General features: G+C 46.6%; 1 protein-coding gene and 1 pseudogene across 1 annotated transcript; one reads left to right on the top strand and one right to left on the bottom strand.

The window, feature by feature from the left end:
• Positions 1 to 483: 483 nt before the first annotated feature.
• ADPRM (ADP-ribose/CDP-alcohol diphosphatase, manganese dependent) lies at positions 484 to 3,271 on the bottom strand. The gene is made up of 3 exons (XM_009490786.2): positions 2,686 to 3,271; positions 2,012 to 2,128; positions 484 to 1,091 (listed from the first exon to the last, which is right to left on the bottom strand). The coding sequence occupies exons 1-3, from the start codon at positions 3,236 to 3,238 to the stop codon at positions 805 to 807; spliced, it is 957 nt and encodes a 318-aa protein (XP_009489061.2). The 5' UTR covers positions 3,239 to 3,271; the 3' UTR covers positions 484 to 804.
• Positions 3,272 to 3,586: 315 nt separating this feature from the next.
• LOC104027666 (myosin-13-like) overlaps positions 3,587 to 24,740 on the top strand; it is a 61,159-nt pseudogene continuing 40,005 nt past the window's right edge.

Genomic DNA, 24,740 nt, shown 5'->3' with positions numbered 1-24,740 from the left:
CAACTCTGCTTCTCGCAATTTCTGTTCCTGGAAAGCAGAACCCACACAGCAGCCCAGCGACAGTAAGAATGTTCCACTGCTACTAATCCTGGAGAAGGAAGCACAGGTGAATACACTGGACACACAAGCTGGCTGGGAGAGAGAGCCAGAGCAGGTCCAGATGCAGCACAGCAACATGCTTTAGATCATTCCACGTCAGGGCTTCTTTGCTCAGTACTGCTGCATGCTAATACAGCTGTACACATGTAGAGCCCAGTGGGTGTATCTGCAGCATTACATGACATAGCATAGATAGTCTCCATTTTCCTTGGACTTAGCTTTTTTTGAAGATTACTTCAGTCTTTTAAAGCAATGTTATGGAGACTGCATTAGGCTATGGGGTGGATTAACTCTGCAAGACATGAGACATTACTGACTATGATGTTTTAAAAAAAAAAAATTAAATGTGGCTGGGCAGGTACAATTCTACATGTTTTAATTCTGACTGGTACAAAAAAGTGGTGTTTTTGGACAATATTCATAATATGGTTTGCATTTTTTCATAGTAAGTAACAATCTGGTCAGGATTGGGTGTTTCAAGTCAACATTCTGCATTCAAGATATTTATTTCAAAAATGGCCTTCTCTCTTCTGCACAAAGAAACTAGGTCTGTTTTCTTACAGAAACATGATTTCTAAAATGTTTGAGTTAAAGCTATAAGGATCAGCCACGCACATCTTTCTACAAGCAAATAATAAGCTGAAGCCCCTGCTTTTTTGTCTGAGTACTTCCTGAAGAACAACAATTTGTATTGGGTGACAATTTTCAGAAATGCATAACTCTGTCTGAAATTCTGCCCCTTCCCTTTAGTATCATTTTGTGTTCATAGACATAAATAGTTCCAAAGGCATTGCTTTCCGGTGGAGTTTCAATAACCCCCTCCAAAGTCAGATGATGAACTCCATGAGAGTCTAAACAATAGCCACCGTCATGCAGGTGCCCTGCAAGAAAGCAGACCACGCACTCATGGGAGTGTATGACTGAAAGGGCATCTTCGTAATTCCAGGCTAGGCAAACTCTGTCTGAAGCATCTGGATGAATGGGCAGATGACCTGCAGTTGAGAGGGAAAGAAGCAGGAAAATTATTTTAAGTGTGACCAAACTCTGCCTTCATTGCTGGGAAGTTCAGACACCTAACTGTAAACAGAAAGTTCACCCAAGTGTGAGACATGGTTGCTATGCTCCTACTTCATAGGTTACATGTGTACCTCAGTGGAGCTTCAAAGCTGCTACATGTTTTCCTCAGTTAACACACATTGGCTACATAAGTTTTTTTGCATATATAGAATTACAGAATGCTTTGGGTTGGAAGGGACCTTTAGAGGTCATCTAGCCCAAACCCCCTGCACTAAGCAGGGACAGCTTTAACTAGATCAGGTTGCTCAGAGCCCCGTCCAACTTGACCTTGAATGTTTCCAGGGATGGGGCCTCCACTACCTCTCTGGGCAACCTGTTCCAGTGCTTCACCACCCTCATTGTAAAAAATTTCCTTATATCCAGTCTAAATCTACTCTTCTTTAGTTTAAATCTGTTATTCCTTGTCCTGTCACAACAGGCCTTATTAAAAAGATTCTCCCCATCTTTCCTGTAGGCCCCCTTTAAGTATTGGAAGGTCGCAATAAGGTCTCCTCGCAGCCTTCTCTTCTCTAGGCTGAACAACCCCAACTCTCTCAGCCTGGCCTCATAGGAGAGGTGTTCCAGCCCTTGGATCATTTTTGTGGCCCTCCTCTGGACCCGCTCCAACAGGTCCATGTCCTTGTGCTGAGGGCTCCAGAGCTGGACGCAGTACTCCAGGTGAGGTCTCACCAGAGCAGAGCAGAGGGGCAGAATCACCTCCCTCGACATGCTGGCCATGCTTCTTTTGATGCAGCCCAGGATATGGTTGGCTTTCTGGGCTGCAAGCGCACATTGTTGGCTCATGTCCAGCTTTTCATCTACCAAATATCCCCATATATCCCCCATATCCACCTACCCATAACTACAACTTTTTCTTGGTTTTCATCAGAGAACTTGAGGACTTCATTGAACCAGTTCAGCTGGGCTTGGCTAAATCCTCCATTAAACTCTACAAACCGAGGTTCTTTGAGTCCTGCAATGAACAAGGTTAGTCATAGGTGCATACACCTCTCGTGGCTCCCCTATTTTCTTGCCTTACGATAGATGATTTACTCTTATAACCTTTTTTTTTTTGCATGTCTTGGATCAAAACTCCAGCCTGCTTGGACAAACAAGAGAACATTATTTGTTAGTATTTTGGGGGGTTTTGGTCACACTGCACGCACAGGATTTCCACTCTTGGGTCCCCCTGGCATAGGATAGGGTGGGCATCACTCGATGCTCTGCAATAGCGGCTGCACCAACAGCTGCCTTTCATTCTGATACTGCAGGGCACATAGCGCAAAATAAACCCATCCCAAAAGCACCAGAGCAGCATGATGGGCATGGTGGAACATCTCCTGTGCCCGCCTAGAGACCCAGTGACTGGCTCTCAGCTGACAGCAGGGAGGTGGAGGAGGTGGGCAGAAATGGGGCACATGCCTCAGCCCTCTGGCAACCAGATGTCAGCCCAGGGAGCTGCCTTATCACTCTGGGAAGAAGAGGGTCAGCTGTCCATGCTCCCTGCTGAAGGGTGGAGCAGGGGGGTACCTGTGGGGCTGTTGAGGTTGTCGTTGGAGTTCTTCTCCCGCAGCAGCCGCAGGGACTCCTGGTAACGGGGGCTGTCTGGCTCCCTGCCCAGGATGCTCAGATCATAGGCATCAAGCACGACAATGCGGAACCGTGCAGCTGGGCTGAAGTGATAGGCCTGGCAGTCCCCAGCTGACAGGCTGGCCATGGCCTCAGCAGGACGGCTGTTGAGGCCAGTGTGCACCAGGCGGGCTCGGCTGAAGTTATAGAACTCGTGGTTGCCCCATGCGTGATGCACTGGCACCGGCAGCTGCCCCAGCGCTGCCAGCACCTGCTCCAAGGCACTCTCGGCCTCGCCGCTGCGGGCATTGAGGCCATCGATGCTGTCACCCAGCTGCAACACGAAGGCGAGCGGCGGCCTCTCAGTGGCCCACGCTTCCACAGCATCCTGCAGCAGGTTAAGGCTCTGCCGGTAATACCGCCGCCGGTATCCGCCGAAGTCGTAGCCGTCCTCCGCATCCGCATACTGGATGTCCGCGATGACACCAAAGGAGAAGAGCGGCACCGCCTCCATAGCGGCCGCTCCCGGGTGAGGGGGGCGGAAGGGGCGGGCACGGAAGAGCGGGCCACAAAATGGCGGCGGCAGTGCTGCGTTGCTGGCGGGCGGGACTGTACTGGCGGCTGCCGGCGCCCGGCATCCGCCCGCTGTCCCGCCTGCCGCCGGGCAGCGCCACGCGGACGGGCGCGCAGAGGAGAGTGAGTGAGTGAGTGAGTGAGGGAGGGAGGGAGGGAGCGAGCGAGGGAGGGAGGGAGGGAGGGAGGGAGGGAGCCCGGGGCAGCGGGCCGTGCCGTGCCGCGCCGTGCCGTTCCCCCCCGTCCCCCCCCCCCGCCCCCCGCCTTGTCAGTCACTAAACAGCTTTTTCTTAGCAGCTGGTGTCGTGGCGGTCGCTGGCGGCCACCTTCGTGCTGTGCGGAGGGCTGCTAGCCGCCATGAAGAAGGTGAAGCGGCGAAAGGAGGAGGGTGAGTGCGGGGGCGGGGGGACCGGACCCTTCCCGCCTCAGGGGAGGCCGCGCTGCCTCGGCGGGACCCGGCCTGGGCTGCCGTCGTGTGGCTGGGCGGGAGAAGCAGAAGGAGTGTCTTGTTTTGTACTCAGATAATGTATTTTTTTGTATTCAGATGTATTTTACCCACTTCGGCATCCCACTGAATCACGTCATGCTTCGCACAGTGCCACTTCGTGCCTGTGTGTCTCTAAGTGCTACAGAAAATTTTCAAAAATTCTGAAAAAACTTCAAGGTTAACTGTTTTAAAATTCTTGAATATGCTTTTGCTGTCAGAATAGTTGGATTTGATTATGCACACTCTGCCAGTCAATGCAGCACAGACACGGAGGTGGGGTTTTCTGTGCAAGTTGATTTCCCTCTGTGTAGCGTATATGTGCATTTTCCCTGTCTTGCAATAACTGCCCATGTGTTTCATTTTCATGTGTTAAATAATGAAAATCAGAGATATTACAGCTGTGTTGTGGTTTAGCCCCAGCCAGCAACTAAGCACCACGCAGCCGCTCACTCACTCCCCCTGCCCTGATGGGATGGGGGAGAGAATCAGAGGAGTAAGAGTGAGAAACACTCCTGGGTTGAGATAAGAACAGTTTAATAATTGAACTAAAGTAAAATAGTAATGATAATAAGAACAATATAATAATGATAACAATAATAATATACAAAGCAAGTGATGCACAATGCAATTGCTCACCACCTGCCGACCGATACCCAGACAGTTCCCAAGCAGCGATAGCTGCTCCCCGGCCAACTCCCCGCAGCTTATATACTGAGCATGACATCACATGGTATGGAATAGCCCTTTGGTCAGTTTGGATCAACTGTTCTGGCTGTGCCCCCTCCCAGTTTCTTGTGTAACCTGGCAGAGCATGGGAGGCTGCAAAGTCCTTGACTAGTGTAAGCAGTAGTTAGCAACACCTAAACACATCAGTGTGTTATCATCAACATTCTTCTCATTCCAAATCCAAAACACAGCACTATGACAGCTACTAGGAAGAAAATTAACTCTATCCCAGCCGAAACCAGGGCAAGCTGTTAGGATGTGTTCAGTTTACAAAGGATGCTAATTTTTCTGTTTCATGCTAAGCCAGGTACTTGTCTTTGTCTTTTTTTTTTTCCCCCTTTTTTAAATAAAAATACAGTCATATGACAATGAAAGAGATTATTATGTTTCAAAGGAGTTTAGTGATATATTTGATTTTGCCCAAAATGGAATGCTTTTTGGAAGTCTTGTCCACGTTAGGCTTCTGCGTGTTGGGCTTTGGTAGATCTTGATGTTTCAGCGCCCTGGGCAGTGAGTCTGTGAGGTTGCTTGACTTTCAACTGCTTCTGAGGCTTGCCTGGGAAGCAGTGTGGACTGTGGCGTGGATGTGTTTGATCCCCTCTTGTTTTTTGTAGACCTGGAGAAGGAACGAAACCGAGGAATTGGGAAACCGCTGTTAGGAGGGCCCTTCTCACTCGTCAACCATGAGGGACAGCCCAAGACCAGCAATGACTACATTGGCCAGTGGGTGCTGATCTACTTTGGCTTCACACACTGCCCTGACATCTGTCCTGATGAACTGGAGAAAATGATTGAAGTGGTAGATGAAATCGGTATGGGAATTCAATTGGCATAGTAGTCCTTTTTGTGGGAGGTCCAGGTTTATTGTGGTAAAATACTGCAAATGGTAATAACTGATTATTTTTTTTAAAAAAATGCTGCTGACTACTATTCAGTAGTTGAATTAATTGCTAAGTGGTACATACATCTATCTGCCTGTGACTAGGATCTGATACTTAAAGCATGACAACACTGATCTTTCCACAACAGGGGACTTCTTGGTAATACAACATGATGGTGGCAGGTTACAGGGAACAGTGCCATTGCACTGTATTTTTGCCAAGAAGTGGTTGTGGGGTGTATTAGGGGTTTTCTCCTCTGTTTAATTAATTTTGACAACAAACCTCTGTGAGAGTCTTTTCTGAGAGTGACTGTGCTGTGGAATGGAGGTTGGGGGAAGGCTGTGTCATAGAGGTGGTTTTCTCAGCCTGCAGGCCCCAAAGAGTTACAGAGCAGGGATAATAGTAATCAAGCAAGTGGTAGGGTGGACTAAAGTGAAGAAAATATAGCAAAGGCTATGGCTGGAACATGAGGGAAAGAGCCTGCGTTGTGTCTTCACCTATCCTCCAGCTCCACTGTCACAGGTGTGCTTTTGTTGTATCGACTATTATGCTTTGATATGTGCATCACGCCATGGCATTTTCTGCATCAGAGCCAATTTGTAATCTCTCCTAAGCAGGGCAGGGTCTCCAGTTGAGAGGCTGGAAGTGTAGCTGTACCCAGGACAAGCACAGAGTGTTGGATTTCATGGCATTTGCTTCATTCACAAATTACATAAATTAAGCTGCACAAAATGCCCTTTTTTGTCACTTAGGGTGGGCTTGGATTGATGTTATGGTAGCTTGGCTGTGAGCTTGTTTGAAGGGAGGCGAGAAATGATTTTTAGTTTTCTAAGAATAATAATAATTGTTAATGTCACAGATAGAATTCCATCTTTGCCTAATCTGACCCCACTCTTCATCACCATTGATCCTGAGAGGGACAATGAAGAAGCCATTGCCAGATATGTTAAAGGTATTACTGTTTTCTTCCTTGATGTCTTATAGCATGTAATACAGAGTACTGTAAAGGATGCTCTTGATAGGATTCTTTTCACTAAAATGTCTAAATGTCTTCTTTCTCTCTAGAATTTTCTCCAAAGCTGATTGGATTGACTGGTACCAAGGCACAGATTGACCAAGTGGCTAAAGCTTACCGCGTGTATTACAGCGAAGGTCCCAAAGATGAAGACAATGATTACATAGTAAGTAACTGTAGGGCTTTTGCCTAATGAAAGGCTTTTGATAAGAGCAACATACAGATTTTAAAATCAGAAGGCAGCTGTTACAATCTATGCTGAAGTCCTACATGACAGAGCCCTGTTGCACCGATGTGTTAAGCTGTGTTTTAAAGGTCTTGGTCAGAATCAAGGTGCCCTCTTACAAGCTCAGAACCTTACTGAAACATTTTCTAAAAGTGTACGATCCTAGGCCTGCATACAGAATAGCATATGAGCTAGCAAGCCTGGAATTAATTTGAACTTTTTTCTGTCACGTAATGTATATGTCTGGCTGTTTTCCTATGTGCTCTGAAGTGAAAACAGAACTGGGAAATTAAGGCAATAAGAAGAGGGAGAAATGAGAGGTAGAAGTGAGTAACAACGCATTCCCTGTCAAAGTAACACCAAGAAGCAGGGTCTTCCTGGCAAGAGACTTGGATGATGCAAAGGCTGCCTGCAGATACTGTGGGGATCTTCCTTCTGTGTCAAATGACCTGGAACAGAGAAGCATGTTAATGCTAAATTAAGTGGGAATAAAATACATAGAGTAATAGTGTGAAGGGGGAAGCTGAGGTTTAAGTGAGGGTAAACTGGGTAGTCAAAATCTTACTCTCTGGAAGTTGATAGGACTGGTTATAGGGCTCAGAGCTGCTGCCAAGGCCTTCCTGACTTGGCACATCCTGAGAAGACGGGAAGAGTAAAGTAGGTACAAGTGATATGACAAGTGAGGATACACATTATATGGTCTTCATTTTTTTTTTCTTCATTACAAGAACTAAGGGCATCAGAGAAAACTAAAAACAGGTTCAAAAGGAAAGGTGATGGTTCTTGTTGCAGCGGGCACGTGAGAAGTGGAATCCCTTGCTACAGATATAAATGGTAGAAGTTGATGAGAATCCACAGGGAGACTTCTTGTTAGTCTTGGGGAAGAACAATCTGTTGTTCATGACATGCACAGAAATCTTGCCTAGTTCAGGAAGCCTGTGAGCTAAAAATGTTTGGAAACTGGGAAGTAGTAGAGGAAGATAGCATATTTTTGGTGCTGGTTTTATACTCTTCTTTAAAGCAACCATTGTTGGCCACTATTTGAGGTAGGATGCTGAGGCAGATTGGTTTTGGTCTAATCCAGTATTGTCTATTCTTAATCCATTTTTTAAAATGACCTGACTGCAGCACATAAATATCCACATGGACAAAAAGATTGATGGAACGAAGAAGTGGTGCACAGAAAGAAACAGCAAGAGCAGCACATGATCTCAGTAAAGAGAAGATGGAATCACACTGGTGATGTGCACTGCTCTACATTACTAAAAAGGGTGTGAAGTGGGAGATCAAGAACTTGTTTTCACTTAAAGCAGCAACTCGGTACAGAAGTCTTTGTCTAAGATACTTTATTTGGAGGAGAGAAGCTTGCTGGAGAAATTCAACACCAATTTAAATCAATCTAGGATCAATCTGAAATCAATTTAAAGATATGCTTAAAATCAGATTTATAAAAGGGTGCTAGTGGAAATGCAAGAATAGGTTATAGGAACAGGATTGGCAAAGGATGCCTGCTCAGGAGAGAGAAAAAATCAGTAGAATCTGACACTAAATGAGTGAACTGAAGTTAAGGAGAGTTGATGGAAAGAGGCCAGAAAAGCTGAAGGAGTGCTGGTCCTTATGAAGTAAACCACACGTGGATTCTAGCAAGCCACACCTGGATTCTGGCATGGGGGTTCGGCCAAGAAAAGTAACTGTAGATGACAGCAGCTTCAGGGGAGGCTGGAGAGTGAAACTGAACTGGAGAATGTGACTACAGGTGTAATGAAGTAGGAGAAGGGATCTGGGATCCAGGGAGAATACTGCTGGTCTGTGCTAGGGTTGTGAGTCTGAAAGAAGGGAAGGGCAGAGAGGAAGAAAAGCCAGTGGAGTGGGAGCAGCAGAGCAGCCTGGGAGCCCTAGATGTGGTGCCAAGGAGGAACAGCATACCTGCATCTCTTCAGGATTTGTCATAGGCTCTTGGTTTTGAGAAGCAGTGAGCTCTATGCATTCAGGGCAGGAAGGCCGGAGGACACAGTCTCTGAAACAAAATGGAAAGAGGATGGCAGCAACAGCAGACATGGGAGGGAGAGCTTGCGGCTGGTTTTGTGCCTAACTGAGACTTAGCCATGTAATTATTACTCTGTCATTTCTTCTGGTAATGTTTTTTTCCTTCCTCATTATGTCTTGCATGGACCTGTTGTGCCCGTTGATGATTAAGACTGATGTTTGTGCAGGAGTGGGTTCTGTTTCCTTTGCAGGCTGCTGGGATGTGGGGAAGAGGTCCACTACAGCCAATTAAACTTTGCTGCTTATTTTGACTTGAAAAGAGCATTGAGATGAGCATTTAGAAATTATAATTTCTAAACATCTGTTTGAATTTTTCAAGTATTACTTGAATATTACTAGTTCCTATTTAATAATCTCAATTTTATAATTCTCAATACCAGACTATCCAATTTACTTGTTTTATTCTGTGGTTTACAAGATTGCATTGAAACTCAAATGATGTTCTTATGTGCACACAGTGGGAACAGTGCAAGCTTCAGGCATAGCTTGAAAAATGGTGGTCTTTTGCACACAAACTGCACTCAATCCTGACTGTATTTAATCTTCCATAGGCCAGGGAGTTAAGATACTCTGAGCAGGCTACCTGATTTTTTTTTTTTCCTACTTTCCAGTTGAAGGATCTAAATTGTGATTCAGATTCCTTAAAAAATTGTTTCCTACAACTTGATTTTGTAATCTTATCTTGAAAATTTGAAATGAGTAAAATATTGAATTAGATCTGCTTCACTAAAATTTTGAGAAATGTTCTTTCAATGACAGAAATGTCATTAAGTTTGATGCATGCTTTTAGCTTGTGGTACTGGAAATGTTTATGTGATTTCTTAATTTCAAACACAGTTTTACTCTCAGTGCATAAATACATTTCAGGTCTTTTTCTCCGGCAGCAGTGAGATGATGTAGTCACTTGAGCATCAGAGATTCATGGCCTCCATTTTCAGTATTTTGTGTCTTTGCTCATAAAGATGTTGTCACAGTTAGATGCAGACAGTACTTACCAGTGGCATTTTAAATAAATTTACAGTGGAGTTAATATTTATATAAATCAAATTGGAACACCTCGAACATTCAAGTAATTGTTACTTTGAACATTTTTTAACGTTATTTCAGTTCCGACAGTAGAGGGAGCCCCCTCCCAGCACATGGCTGCATCTGCACCGACTAGCTGCAGCTCCTGTATCCCAGTGATGCTCTTGGTCCCATTGTTTGCACTGACAGTGAACTTGGTTTAATGAAATACCTCTTCTTGTATTGGATTTACATTCTATTAGCAGCAGGGGCTTGAATACCTTGTGGGAGTCATGGAGTATGATATGTAGAGGGGAACTGGGAAAAGACCATTAGCCCGCAGGTTTGCCCCAGTCTTGTCTGTGCTGCAGGAAGGGTGCCAGCAGCTTAGGGAAGACTTGTCTGCTTAAAGTATTCCTTCACACATTCTGAGTTTGCAACTAGTTTTCTCTATTTATTTTCATGGGTAAAACAAGAAGAGGTCGCTGAGGCATTGCTGAGATTTTCTTTATCTTGCTTTAGCTTCTTGATGAGAAGTCTTGTCAGACAGCCGAACCAAAGGCTGAATGGGATGCTGTTGCTGCTGACTTTGAGAGATGTGCAGGATGTTCCAGTATTTAAAGGGTAGCTCCAGAGAAGATGGAGACTCCCTTTTTACAAGGAGTCACATAGAAAAGGGGTAATGGGTACAAGTTACTCCTGGAGAGATTCCGATTGGACACAAGAGGAAAATTTTTCAGAATGAGAACAATCAGCCATTGGAATAATCTCCCCAGGAAAGTGGTGGATTTCCTAACATTGGACACTTAAGATTTGGCTGGACAGGGTGCTGGGCCATCTCGTCTAGACCATGCTTTGGCAAAGAAAGGTTGGACCAGATGATCCTTGAGGTCCCTTCTAACCTGGTATTCTATGGTTCTATGATTCTATGACCTTTTTTACCAAGCCACAATGTGCTCTCTTACAGGTGGATCACACAATAATAATGTACCTCCTTGGGCCAGATGGTGACTTTGTGGACTATTATGGCCAGAATAAGAGGAGCACCGAGATTTCTGCTTCTATTGCTGCGCACATGAGAAAATACAGATCCTAAAATACAAGATCTTCAAAGATTGATGTGAACATCACCTGTAGGTTTGGCTGTAATTGGGCATTGGAGTTAAAGCAGAAGCATAAAAGTGTAACATCCTGTCACCACATGCCTCCTTTCTTCCAAATAAGAAAGGCCACCATACTTCTGCAAAATACCATTATCAGAAATCTCTATAGAGCCTTCCCCATCGATATTATTTGCAGCAAGATCTAGGCTACAGAATGAAATTTGGGACTTCTCTGAGACATTGTTGGGAGCAAAAAATGGAAAAAAACTTTTCATTTGGGAAGAACATGTATATCGCTGGTAAAATTAATTTGTGTCTCTTCGCAAGACATCAGCAAAGGATGGTCACTGCAGGAGCATGATTACTTGATGAAAAGCCATGTGGGCCGTGGCATTCTCAGAGGACCACTGCCCTCTTTTTCTGCACTGTTTTGCTTTGTGGGAGAGGCAGTTACAATATTATAAGGAGCAGAAGACCCTTAAGAGTACTTCTTTATCAAGGTTAATAAGGTGAAGAGCACTGAAAGCAGCAGCAGCTTCCATGTGTGGGACTAGCCCTGTAGTGTGCCTGATCTCTTCCTCATTTGAATGCAGGAATGAAATGTTTTTTTCTTGGTGATTTGTCCAGGTGAATGCTGTTAACTTAGAGGGAAATGAGTAATGGGTTGCAAATAGATTTTTCTTCTGGTCTAAATGATTTTACGTGTAGTCATCCTGATTGTACTATGCTGTATAGTGAAGTGGGGAGGATGAAGGGGGTCTGTGTCCATGCATATGGCTGATACAAGGTTTATGCAGTGCAGCATTTGAAAATAAAGATTGCTTTGTATAAGCAATACTTTTTTCCCTTAGTTAGGTTTGACTAGAATATCATCAGAACTTTGTATACTGGTCAAGCTTCATATTCTTGCTCTGTTTCAGCTCTCTTTAGAAAGTAGTGTTTATCTATAGTAGTGCAAACCATAAGCTGAATGTCCTTTTTTTAAGGTAGCTGAACCCCAGAGAATGGCCCACAGGAGACAAAACAGAAAAGTTCTTGGTGCAGGTCCCAGAGTGTTTCAAACTGAACACAAGTTTCCTACTGGTAGCACTGGCATTCTTAGGAATGTGGGGGTTGGAAGAGAATGTTCCTGTCTGAGGGAAGGTGCAATGTCTATGGTAAATTTACATCTTTCCAAAATCCTGAACAACAGTAAACTTAACCCATTCCAGAGCAGTTGTAAAACATGATAAATTAGTGTAGGTCCACATCAGCTGCCCTATACTATGGTGACCTCCTGAGTGGTATCAAGAAGGTTACTGTGATAAGAGTATGTCTAAGACTGCACTCTTCTGATAAAGTGCTGGCAAGGAAGGAAGATTCCTGAAGTTCCAAGATCCTTCTCCCCGCCCCCTCCACCCCCCCCACACCCCTCCTGCCAAATACTAGATAGTTTAAAGAAGGGGTTTTTTTTCTTCTGTTTTAAAAGATCAGCAAGAATTTTTCTGTATCAGTTTACAGTGGGAGTTTTAAAAAGTGTCTTAGTAGAATTAAAGTCAACACCTGAAAAAGAAGTTAGCTTTTTTTCCTCCTTCTGCTAGCTGGCTTGATTGCAGTAGGCAATAGGAGTGGCTTCCAAAGGAAATGTCACACTTTAAGTCTTCTATCAATTAGAGGCTGTGTCAAATCCAAGGTATTGTCAATGATAGTACTGTCTGTGATAAGTGGCACCCTGGCAATAATGACTTTATTTTCATGGAGTCGTTGCAAGTGTCGGCATTGTTTCTAAAGAGCCTTTCCTCACCTTTTATTTTTCCCCACGATCCTGGAGGTAATTTATTTTCAAAACTTTCCTTATAGAGCTGACTTTTGGCACCTCCTAGCTCTCCATTTCTTTGTCTGGGTGGCTGTGCACCAGTTCGTTTTGAAACAAGACAGGCTGTGGCTTGACCTGCTGGTAATAGTCCTGTAGGAGGCTGGACTGGGGACCTCTGGAGTTCACTTCCAACCAGCACTTCTGTGTTTCTATGAAATTTGTCTTGTTGAGACTGTACTACTCAGTGCTCTGAGCCTCCCTACTCCAGATGAGTGTGTGTGTCTGCTTTTTTCATCATGACCTTTACCAGGGAAAATCGCCTCCTTTTTGAACTTCTGATGCAGTTGTTTTGAGGATGACTTGTGCAATACAGTGCATTAGGATGTAGAAGGTGGTAAATTATATGTATCTGTTCTTGTGATAAAAGCAACATCGAAATACCACCTGTTTATGGGTCTCAGTGGCCCAACACTCTCCCCATTCAATAGGGTCAATCTGTAGTGGACAAGTTGGGCATGTTAACTGGTAACGAACAGAAACTAGCAGTGAGTACTGCTAGTGGAGACGATGTTTAGAAGTGCTGGCCTGTGCAGCTTTTTTTAATGCCTTCTCATGTGCTCTAAGTCCCCAAGTTCTTATTTACCTTATTTGCATTGGGTAAATACTTTTTTTCCTTTTTGAACAAGTCAAGAAATAATCTGAATATTTTCCTTGGGGTGGGGGGATGGAATTGTCCTGCCTGTCTTGCTCCTTCTTCTGTATTAAAGAGTCCATTCCTCTCTGTTCTGTGTTTCTTGAAAATACTGATGTAGAAGACCTGGTAGGAGTGTGACTAAGTAATGGAGCAACTGATCCAGGAGGATATTTTGTTTGCATCTTTAAAGTCTATTTGTGCTTCTCTTGATTACTCCCAAGTGCTTAAGATACCCTGTGGAGAAAAGATGAATTTTAATACTGTAGTTTGACTCTTTAAGGACTGAAAAGACTCATAATACATGTTTTTCAGCTAGATCTGTCTTCCAAAAGGAATGGGAAAGAGACGATATTGGTCCTCAGTGTTCATTTTGAAGAAGGTTGTTTTGACCAGCTGCTGAGCAGCTCTGCTCTCCACTTGTATTGAGCTTGAGCTGTGACCCAGCATGGGGCCAGGCACTTTTGGAGCAGATCTGCTTCAGCCCGTGACTTGCACCTGGGTGGTGAAGACTACCCGGGTTATATGTGTTCACACAGTGCTTTGCCTGCAGTCCCATGGTGCATCTGAATGATGGTAGTGTCTTTAATCACTCGTGACTGTCCCCAACCAGAGCAGTCTGCTGTGCTCTGGAGGGACTGTCCGGGGCAATTCCAGGGGAGGTATTTCCTACAGCACTGGATTTACCTGCTGCCTCCAAACAAACTCCCCATCTGATGGAGTAATGCACACGAGGAAGGAAAAATAGATGTTTCTGCTGTCTGGAAACAAGGTAGCGTCTTGGTACACTCCAGATCCACAGACATTAGTCGTCTGCCTTGACCAGTTATATTCAGTATGTGCTTCCTGATCATGCCAGCTGGGCCCCTGTGCTTCCAGGGGTTGATGAGTCTCTCGACTAGGAGCTTGCTGGCCTGGGGCCTGTGGGGTGCTCCTGGGTTGCAGGCTGAGCAGCCACCAGGCACACTCTGCCTAGCACAGATTTGTACCAGCACCTTCTCTGAGACAAAGACAACCTCAGGAGCGCTCCCAAGCCACTCCAAAGCACGAAGCAGCCAGCTTGACTCAGGGGCAAGCTGCAGTGACAGTGAGAGAGGGCTGGAGAGCTCAGGACAGCTCTTCTGTGCTTGTTGCAGTGGCTCCTTGATTGGAAGCTACCTTTGTGTATCGGGTCCCTCTTCCTGGGTATTGGAGGTACAGGGAGGGAGCGGAGAGTTTGCTGCAGGCAGAGCAGGCTTAAGTACAGGCTAGAGCAGTTTGTGCAGGGGGCGCCAAAAAAGGCTAGCATGAGGCCAAGGGATGGGACAGACTTGGAGGCAACAGTGGGGTGTATGGAAGACCAAGGTGTGCACCTGAGCTGGCACCTGGCCATGTGGCTGTCACTGTGCTTGTGTCTCCTCCACTGTGGCTGCCACACACCCTGTATCCCTCCAGGCTCTTCCCAGCCCTATTACTTTTCCCTGAACCCCCTTCCCTGGGGTGAGCAGTGTTGTGCTGCTCGCACAGGGGTTCAGCTGATGGAGACTCGGGCTCCTGAAGCACTCAAGGTTCAGGCTCCTTAGTGCTGATAGAAATATCACAGCCAGCCCTGCTAGGTGGCATTTTGGCAGTGATAGACTGAACAGCATTGTTGGCCAGCACCACAGAGCACTGCAAGCTGTGGTATGGCGAGGCTGTTGTCGTGGCAGTCCTTCAGAAACTGCAGCCAGTGGCACTGAGTTTCAGTGGCAAAGATGCCTGGCCATTGAAGAAAGCTGGCTGAAACTTAGCGTCCTCCTGGGGCCACCCAGAACTATTTAATCCTTGCTGCTTGTTAGCTATTAGCAGCCTGAGGAAGAAAGCAAGTCTTCCTCATCCCTGTTTTGGGTCAAGGCTACGTGTGGTTTGAGATACTGTAGCTCTTTCTCCCTTTCTCCAGTAACTCTGCAGATACCTACATTTTGTGAACCTTTTCCCACTTCATCAGACTTGTGCAGTCCAAGCACTGACCCCATGTTATGAAGATGTGCTCCCATCTTCCAGGACTGGAAGATAGCCCATAGCCAGGACTGTGGGATGAATGAGGGGTCTCATGTGCTCTTTGGTGAACTACAGGATGGAGCTGAAGGCTGAGCAATGAGTTGGGCTCTTTACCACCTGGCTGCAAATCAGTATGTATTTTCAGTCAAGTCAAACGGCTATGAACAGCCTGTCATGATGTACTGAACTTGCAGGTTGCAGCCAAGGCTTTCCAGTCCCTGCTGCTGGCGTAGGGTGCTCACCTGGATAGACCCAGGAGCTGTGGCTCCAGGATAGTGTGTGCTGGGGCTGCTCAGGAGCTCCCCCGCCTTGGGGCGGTGAGTGTATACTTAGTGAAGCAGGTATTCTGGGCTGTGCTACACAGGGAATGGCCACAGTCCTTGCTATTAGATGTGAACTCATAAGCAGGTCAGTTTTACGGGATTGCTCTTAGGTTTGGTGAGAAAAAAAAGAAAAGCAAAAAGCTAACTATTTCCCTCCTAGAAGAGAATTTAAAAGGTTTGGTTTGGTTTGGAAACTGATTTTCTTAAAGCAAGCTGTGCTGCTCGTGGAGTATCTAGCCCCTGACTTCTAGCAGCTCTGCATCAGTTGTACATGTTCCTGGGAGTATGAGGATCTGTGCTGGGGAGACCGGAGCAGGAATGATTTCATCTGTCTCTGAGCAAAAGCCAGCTCGTTCCATGTTTTAAGCTGTGTATTACTGGTTTAATAAAGTAGGTTCCCTCAGCATGCCAGGGAACTTACTTAGCTACAGCTTACAAAACCTCCTTGTTCTCCCGAAGTTCTTTATGCAAAAATAGACAGACATCAACCAGTAAATCCACCCTTAATTTGTGCGGGAATATTGAGCCATGAGTGCCCTTATCTGAATGAAGGGCAGTAATAAAAGCTCCCTGAAAATACCAGGACTAGAGAGCCTTGCAAGGCAATGCAGCTTGCTGTGATAGCACCCTTGTGACCTTCACCTCAGGACAGCTCCGTGTCTGCAAATGATGGCAGCATGGAGCAACAGATACAACTGCAGCTGCTGTTCCCCAGGGCTGTTTGCAAGTAGACATGCACCTACATGTGTGCCCTGGGGCCTTTCTGCAGTGACCTAAGAAGGTTTTGGTGGTAAAGGGAGGTGTTTCACTGTCCTCTGCCTGTGAGAAGCTGAAGTGGCATATTGTTAGCCTGGGACTTACCCTAATTCTCATCTTTTCCTGGGACATCATTTCATGCCTGCCCAAACACCAAGTAGCCGAGCTTGTGGCAGTCCTGGCTATGGTGGATGGTGTCAGTGCTTCTTCACAATGGGCAATCTTGTACCCTGTTGTGAGGCAGCAGCCCCCTTGTCCCAGCCCCATGTGCAGTTGGCCTGTTTGCAGGAGCAGTCTACTAGCACTGCCTCTGACTGTGTGGTGGTGGGGGAGAGGCAGGGTGGCCCTGGGCACAAGTAGCACTGCATCCAGAGGAGCAAGGAGTCCAGAGCTCTGAGCTAAGAAAGGAGATCCTGGCACTCAACAAGTAAAACAAAAAGGCTTCTTTTCCCTATCCAGCTCTTGCGAGGCCAAGAAATGAGCATCCTTTGCTTTTATAAGAAAATATTGGGTATGAATGTTGCCCAGTCTGTGTAACACCATTGACTCCGATGACCTCTGAAATGGCCTGCTTGCACTTAGATGTTTCTTCGTCATGGTTAGGGTTTTACGTGGGAGCCCTCATGTTGTAACTGTGGAGCTTGGGGTATAATTGCTGGGATTTGGCCGTCTCATTTTCCATACGTACTGGGGGCATGTTGCAGTAACCAGCACCCTGGGTGGGCACTGTTGTAGGTCCTCCAGCAAGCTGTGGTCCCTGCAGCCCGTTCTGGGTCTCCCCAACAGTTGCTGGGGCAGATGCAGCAGATGTGCCACTGCCAGCCATGACTCTTGGGTTCAGCCTCAGCCAGCTGATGGGCCTCTCGCCTGGCCAGGTCCTGCTGGCTGCAGGACAGATGAGACCTGGCACCATTCCCTTGCCCACCCCATGCATGGGGAGCTGTTCTGGGGTGTCCCCCTGACTCAGGGGTATGAGACCTGCCCCCCACACCCAAGCCTGGGTCTGTGAAGTGAGGTACATCAGCCTGGGAGGTGTCCCTGGAAAAAGAGGGGCAACCCCAGAGCATGGTGGAGACACTGTGAGGTCTCTGAAGGAGGCTGGGTGATTAGCACGTGATTTGTTCCCCATGCTGGGTGCCAGGTTAGTGCTCTGGGTTGGATGATCTTAGGGATCAAATCAGAGAGAAGGGCTTTGCAGGGAGATCATCATGGCACAGTCTGGTATTGGCACTGACTCTATGGTCTTCATTTTTGGTTTGGGTCTATTTTCCCCTGTTGAAAAGATCCTGGCCTGTTCTCAGCTGTGCATGTGTGCAGTGTGCCTACTGCAGCTCCCTGCAGTACCCATGCTCCAAGCCTCAGTCCCAGAAATCATGGATGTATTTTGCTGAACTCTTCATGAAAACTTTCACCATAGACATCTGGCAGGGAAAAGGTCAGCCCAGTCCTTTTGTATTCAAGAAAGCTGAAAGTAATTGAAACCAGAAGCTGCTGAACATTAGGAGGAATGCAGCAATGAGCACCATTCCTTGTGTCAGAAAACACTTGGCTGCAGTGATAATTTAGCTCAGTTGCCATTTGATGCACATATAATCTGTATACTTTATTCCTTTTTTTTGTAGTACTTGGGACTTTTGAAATAGCTGTAATGCAGATCTGCAGTGCAAAAGAGGGTGTGACACTAGCCTCTGGCTTTCTTAGAGTGGTCATTTCTAGATAATTTATATTTCTGAGAAAAAACCCAGCAGATTTACTTATAAGCTCTTTAATTAGGCCTTTATCTTCACTGGAGTAATTTCCAGTGCCCCATAAGACCAAATTATTTTTGGAAAGGCCCAGTAGCCCCATCCCTGCTGGTGCTGCATACACTGACCTGCTCATTTAGGCTGTGCCTGTGCCACTCCAGGTGCCCTGCAGCAGTGGAGGGACAGCGCCAGCTTGAAGCTTGTCCGACAGCCACCCTCCAGGCTGCTGGCAGCGCCATTGCCTCTGTGCTGCACCAGCTCACAGCAGTAACGATGGCTTATGAGAGTCCGTGTGTTAAATACAGGCTCGTGAGAAGGTAAGACATCCCTCCTCACCCACTGATCTTTCCCTTTGCACCACACCATTTCTTAACTTAGTTTATATTTTTAGTGCATTTTGTTCACATGTGAAAAGACGTCTATTAAAGGGCTCCATTGCTCTGAACATGGGTGTGCAGCTAAACCCTTGGTACCAGGCCACAGGCACCCAAACCGAGATGTGGTGGACCACGATGCCCTGGGTTCACAGCAGCAGGCCCAAGGCCTGCGCTCATCTTGCTCAGAGTGCTCAACCCCAGCACATGCAGCTTTACATTTTCCTGAGGGCTAGCAGGATCCTCCACAAGTGCAGAGGGGAGCACTTGTGTGTGGCCTGTCTTAGGGAATGGCTTTGTGGTTAGGAGACTAATCCTGCACGATCCTGGGGTTTAGGTGAAACGGTTGAGACGTTCTCCAGCCCTGGGAGTGCAATAAGAACTATCTCTCTACAGGAATAGGACCAAAACCCAGATATTATACTGGGAGCAAGGTGCCCACCAGCTGAGCCCTGGAGTGTCCAGGCTGCAGCCAGGTTTCCTTCTGCTGCTCCTGCTTCTGACACTGACTCTTAACATCTCTCTTCACTTCTTCTGGGAAGGTGAGAGACATCAGCTGAAAGTCCCCAGGCTAAGAAAAGGTTTGATTTCAGGCCTCCCGTTCCTGGCTGCTGGTCCTGCTGGGAGCAACCAGACCCAGCCTGGTCAGAGGGGCTGAGCTCTGCTCAAGCCCTCCAAAGGCAGTGACAGGCTCTGGGACCAGCACTGAAGGGGTGGGTGCTCAGCATCATCACTCAGCTCAGGCTAAGCAGATCCCCTTTTTTTTAGCAGAGTTTGTGCATTGTTCTTCCGAGGTACTTAACGATCCCCTGCACAGCTCAAGGAACTTTATGTTAGACCCTTGGGGTCTGGATTTCATCCAGTACTCAGAAGCTGGCACTCAGATGTCCACAACGTGCTTTGAGTCTGGTCCTGTCTTTTTCCATTAGAGGACGCAAATCATTCACATGTAATCTCCTCTGCAGAGTGGGAAGAATAGCCACCTTGCCAGAGTGAAATACGTAGTATTTCTAAAGCAGTTGCTCTCTGGAAAACTCCAGACACATGGAACAAAAGCAGTAATCTTTCTTCAGCTTGCTGTAATTTTGGAATTTCCTTGGTTGGGTTTAAAGACCTGCAGTACCCCACTCATTCAACTCCCATTGTTATTTATAACAAGAGATTTAAGTTTTAGATCTGTCATGGCACTATGTGATTTTCATTTGCATGAAGCTCCGTCATCCCTATTCACACAGCTTGTCAAACATTCAAAGACTCCAAAGCACAGACATGTCTAAACATAGAAAAGTTTGTACCAAAGAAAAAAAACCAAAAAATCTAGATGTGCAGATTCATCTGCACTCCCCAAGTCTCTTGGCATTCCTGCTTTGCAATGTAACAGGCATATTTTTGTATCTCAGCCCTTGCTACAGGCTACCTTCTGATAAGATTTTACAGCAACTGTTATCCTGAGAAATGTTTTCATATAATAATGGAGAACTGCTAGAAATAAGAGTATGACTGTTACAATGAAAAGTGGGGCCTCTTCAAATAGCGGGCATGTAATAGCAATGGCTGTTGTAGCTGGTTGCGTAGTTCACAGAGCAGAATTACTTAAGAGATCGGAAAGTAATGTGTATTTTTTTAGCTACTAACCCTTGCTGGGCTGGGGAGAACATGAAATGATACTACAGCTTGTGGATATACTGGGTGGCCCTGATTTAGAGCATTTGAGACAATGGCTGCATGCAAATGGTTTTAAACAGTCCAGTATGTTCTTGCTGCAGTGCTCAGCAGATGCCTGTGACTAGTTGGCAGCAGGGGCTACCTGTGGATCATTGCTTGTTGCTAATTTTTTTCCTGCACTCTGCTCCCAGCTGGGCACCTGAACCAGTGAGAGAAAACAGGGAGAGTGGCTCTTGCTGCCTGTGTGTGCTCTTTGCTCTGATCCTGCAACTGGGTGTGAGGAGTAGGGTCCATTCCCCTTGCTTTTGGGCATGCCTGGGAGCAGGAAAGGCCCTGTATGAATCACACTGACAATTCAGTGTCAGGACAAAGCCCCAAACTGGTTGTTGGTCTGGTGTGTCTCCGCTTTTTGCAGACACTCAGTACATTCACTGTGCTCAGTTCAAAAGGCTGATCACAGGGGAACCTTGCTAAAAAAAGCTTTCCCTCATCCTCCAGGCTTAGGGGGATTCTAGGAATTCATGGTTCATGAGATATGTGGCTGTGTTGTCCATTTTTAGTGACCTTAAATGAAATTAAGGGCAATATGGAACATGTTTGTCAAAACACTAGTTACTTGCTCCTGCCAAGACCATGGGGTCAGCTTTCCTCGGACAAACACAACCAGGGCCAGCCGCTGTGTCTGAAAGGTGAGGTAACATTCCCCATGCTGCAGAAGCAGCTGCAGGTGCCCCAGGGTGCTCCAGCTGGGAGTGGTGCTTTGGGTGGTGGCAGGAGCTATTTGGAGCAGGCTTCTGGCTTCATCCAAGTCCTGTAGGCTTTGTTCTGGTGAGGGAATGCTGGTGCTGCCACCTTGGATGAGTGTCCATGCGGTGTGGAGGGCGAACGGGTGATACTGAATAGTGACAGAAGATGACCAAAACAGGCAGGATGACTTGGGGCAGAGGAGACCCTTCCGTTCATGTACCAGGAGCTACCTCTATCCATGCAGGCATGAGGGCTCCCATCGCTCCTGCCAACTGCTGTCCTCACCTGCCCTGCCAGGTGAGCTTAATTTTCAGCCATTGCCTGTCTGCTCTGTACCAACCAAAGAGAGCATTTGGCACTGGAAGACTTCCAGTGAAAGCCCACCTTGGCCCAAAGGGTGTTCATACCCCCTTTGCAAGAGTTTCGCAAGAGTCACTGAGGGTTTTATCTCATTGAAAATGTGCAACCAAGGACACAGATTGTTGGGCCAGAAAGAGAGTAACCCAGCAGAAGCCTGGCTGTGCTGCCTGCTGGTCATGGTGCTTTGCCCTGAGATGGGAGAGCTCAGCTCTGGGTCCTGCCTGACCCCCAACCTCTCCCACAGAGCTGGAGAACTTAGCTACATTTTTATTTTTCACCATGCTAATTCCCACTGGTTTCCTATGCTTTTCAGGGCACATATGTAGGCTGAAGTGGATTCTGTGATGGTTTGGCAGTGTGGTCCTGGAAGCCTGTGGCACAGCTGGGCTCTGGGGAAGGGAGAGGGGTGTCTGAGTCTATGCTGGCCATGCCTTGCTGCTAGTCCTCGGTCTGTGCTGCCCAAGCATGAGTTGCATAGGTGCAGTGTATCCTTGCACAGCCTGCTTGTCCTCAGACACAGGTCTGCCTTTCCCAGGCATGGCTGACTCTACAGCCTCCGCAATTCACATGGAAGTGGTGCTCTGCTTCACGAGTGCTCAGGATTGAGCAGAACTGCACTGTCCTAGCTGGCATGCAAAGGTGGCTAGTGCCCAGCATTTTGGTGGCTACTATGTTCCCTTGCCAATATCCTTCTCACCTGGGAATTGCAATCAGCTGTGTCTAAACCTGATAGCAAAGTGTGACATGGCTTCTGCAGCTCCTTTTGGTAGCAAGGGTAGTCAACGTCCTAGGCAGCCAAAGCGGTATTTGAAGCTAAACTTCTGTAGCATATTCAGGGTTTGGCATTCATGAAATGTCCATCCCTGGCTAGATTTGGGTGTTGTTCTTTCTGATTAGCCTCTATTTTGCCATGGTTTGTCACATCATACTTCAGTCACAGCCTCTCCTCCTGTCCTTCCTGACCTGTGCAGTGATGGGAATGCACAAGAATTGCCATAACTGATCCTGCATGAATCCTCATCACCTTTTTCCCTTCCTATGGCCTTGCCCTCCACCCGACGGGTAACTGCTTTGCATTCCCTTGCCACTCACTGCCCAGGCATCCCATGAGAAGGAGTAGTGGGGCAGGTACCTTTTGGACTATTATTTCTTTGACATACAGGTGAGAGTAGGTGTCATGGTTTAACCCTAGCCAGCAACTAAGCACCACACATGTGCTTGGTCACTCTCCCTGCCCTGGTGGGATGGGGGAGAGAATCAGAAGAGTAAGAGTGAAAAACACTCCTGGGTTGAGATAAGAAGAGTTTAATAATTGAAATAAAATAAAGTAAAATAGTAGTAGTAATAACAGTAGTAATAATAATAATAATACACAAAGCAAGTGATGCACAATACAATTGCTCATCACCCACTGATGATGCCAGTCCCTGAGCAGTGATCGCTGCCCCCTGGCCAACTCTTCTCAGCTTATATACTGGGCATGACGCCATAAGGTATGGAATACCTCTTTGGCCAGTCTGGGTCAACTATCCTGGCTGTGCCCCCTCCCAGCTTATCTCTGGCAGGGCATGAGAAGTTGAAAAGTCCTTGACTGGTGTGAGCACTGCTTAGCAACAACTAAAACATCAGTGTATTATCAACATTATTTTCATGCTAAATCCAAATCTCAGTATTGTGCCAGCTACTAGGAAGAAAATTAACTCTATTCCAGATGAAACCAGGACAGTAGGGATGAGTGAAGTGCTGTGGTTGTAGCTGGCAGAAGAGCATGTTCCCCAGTAGAGAAAATTCTCACAACAAAGAGTCTACAAACCACAGTTAGGTCCCAGAGTTACTAAAACTGGAAAAAAGAGCGACTCCTTTCTTTACATACTGTATATGGCAGAAAACTAACATGAATTGGTGAGCAGGCGGGAGTATCGATCCCTTCCTTCCGAATATAGGGAAGGGGCCAAGCTAAGGGAAGGGGCTGAGCCTATAAAAACTGTCAGGGAGAAAGCCTTTGTTGGTGGATCCTGATCCCCTGGCCAGGCTCATGGCCATGCTGTGACTGACCCGCAGAGGGGTGGAGGGCTCGTGTCACAGGTGCTGTTCCCCATGCTTGGAGCTTGGCAAGGCTGTAGCACTGCGGTGGGAAATCTGCTGTAGATTCCCCACTGGGCCATTCCTTGGGTAGGGAAGGACTGGTATCTGTGGTTTACTTTGCTGGTCCTCAACTGGAGTGGTTGCTCACAGTAAGTGAGAGGTATTGGGCCTTCAGAGAGGCTGTAGCTTAGCTGGAGTCTGACCTTCCACTCTTTCAGAGATCAGAGATGTCAGCCTATTCCTTCCTCTTTTCTGTCAACTGATTGTTAAGGTGAGAATTTAAGGCATGAAAACTAATAGCTTGTCCAGAATGGCGTGAGCTGGCTCTTCCCTTGTGCTCACTGTGGGCACGTCCCCATTCTTGTTCCTGCATGAGCTGCTCTAACAGGCCATGGCCATCTTTCCGAATCAAATATGACTGCAGTAACACTATTTCCTCCTTGGATTGGACTAGTCAGCTTGGACCAGTCCATGGGAGCAGCAATTACAGCGTAAAAGCAATGGATAAAAGCAATGGGAAAAGTCATGTGGAGAAATGACAACAGGATTTTTAAGCTCCTTCATGGTTCATTGTGGCTGAGATAAGCTGCTGCTGTCTGTGCACATCTGCTTTCCTGCACATCTGCCCCCCACCCCCTGGCCAACATATCCACAAGCTCTGGCTTTGTGACAGGATGGTCACCCACAATGTGAGCCAGTAGACAGTGCTATTTGGTAGGGCTAGAGCCTTTGTTTAATTAAGAATGGCAACAGGCAGGAGTGGAACAAATCTCTTCCAAGGAAGGATTTGCTGTTGATGAATCTTGTGCTGTTAGTGTCCTGTCTCTCCAGCAATGTGCAGTGTGAATCTTGGAGGCTGAAAGGTAGACCGGCCAGCAGTTGTGCCTCTGGCTATTACAGCCATGAGCAGCAGTGACCTGAAGTTCAAAAGCCGCAATAATGTGTAGAAAGATCTGGTCCAGCACAAATCCTGTCTGCATGATTGTAGCAATTCCAGGACAGTAAATTTACCACCTGTAAATTTGCCAGTGTTGTAGAGTTCCTGGCTGGCAGCAGTGTCTGCCCTGTAATAGCCATATCTTGTTTTTCACAGTTAAACAGAAAGAAAAATCTGAATTAGAGCAGTCTTACAGATGGTATTACTTCTCTGTGTTTCTGTCTCTGTGTGTACACATGGAAGGAGCATTGAGAGTTGCTGAATCAAGGTTAACTCTTTCTTTCTGAATTATAGATGGTTGCTGTCAAACCTGATGGTGTATATGCCATGAACCCACCTGAGTTCGACAGAATTGAGGATGTGGCCATGTTGACCCACCTGCATGAACCTGCCATCCTCTACAACCTCAAGGACCACTACAGCTCCTGGATGATGTATGTAAGTTCCCCCTCATGGC

This window comes from Pelecanus crispus, chromosome 12 (assembly GCF_030463565.1).
Source record: "Pelecanus crispus isolate bPelCri1 chromosome 12, bPelCri1.pri, whole genome shotgun sequence".
Taxonomy (NCBI): Eukaryota; Metazoa; Chordata; class Aves; order Pelecaniformes; family Pelecanidae; genus Pelecanus; species Pelecanus crispus.
This window is presented reverse-complemented; position numbering and strand designations above follow the sequence as displayed.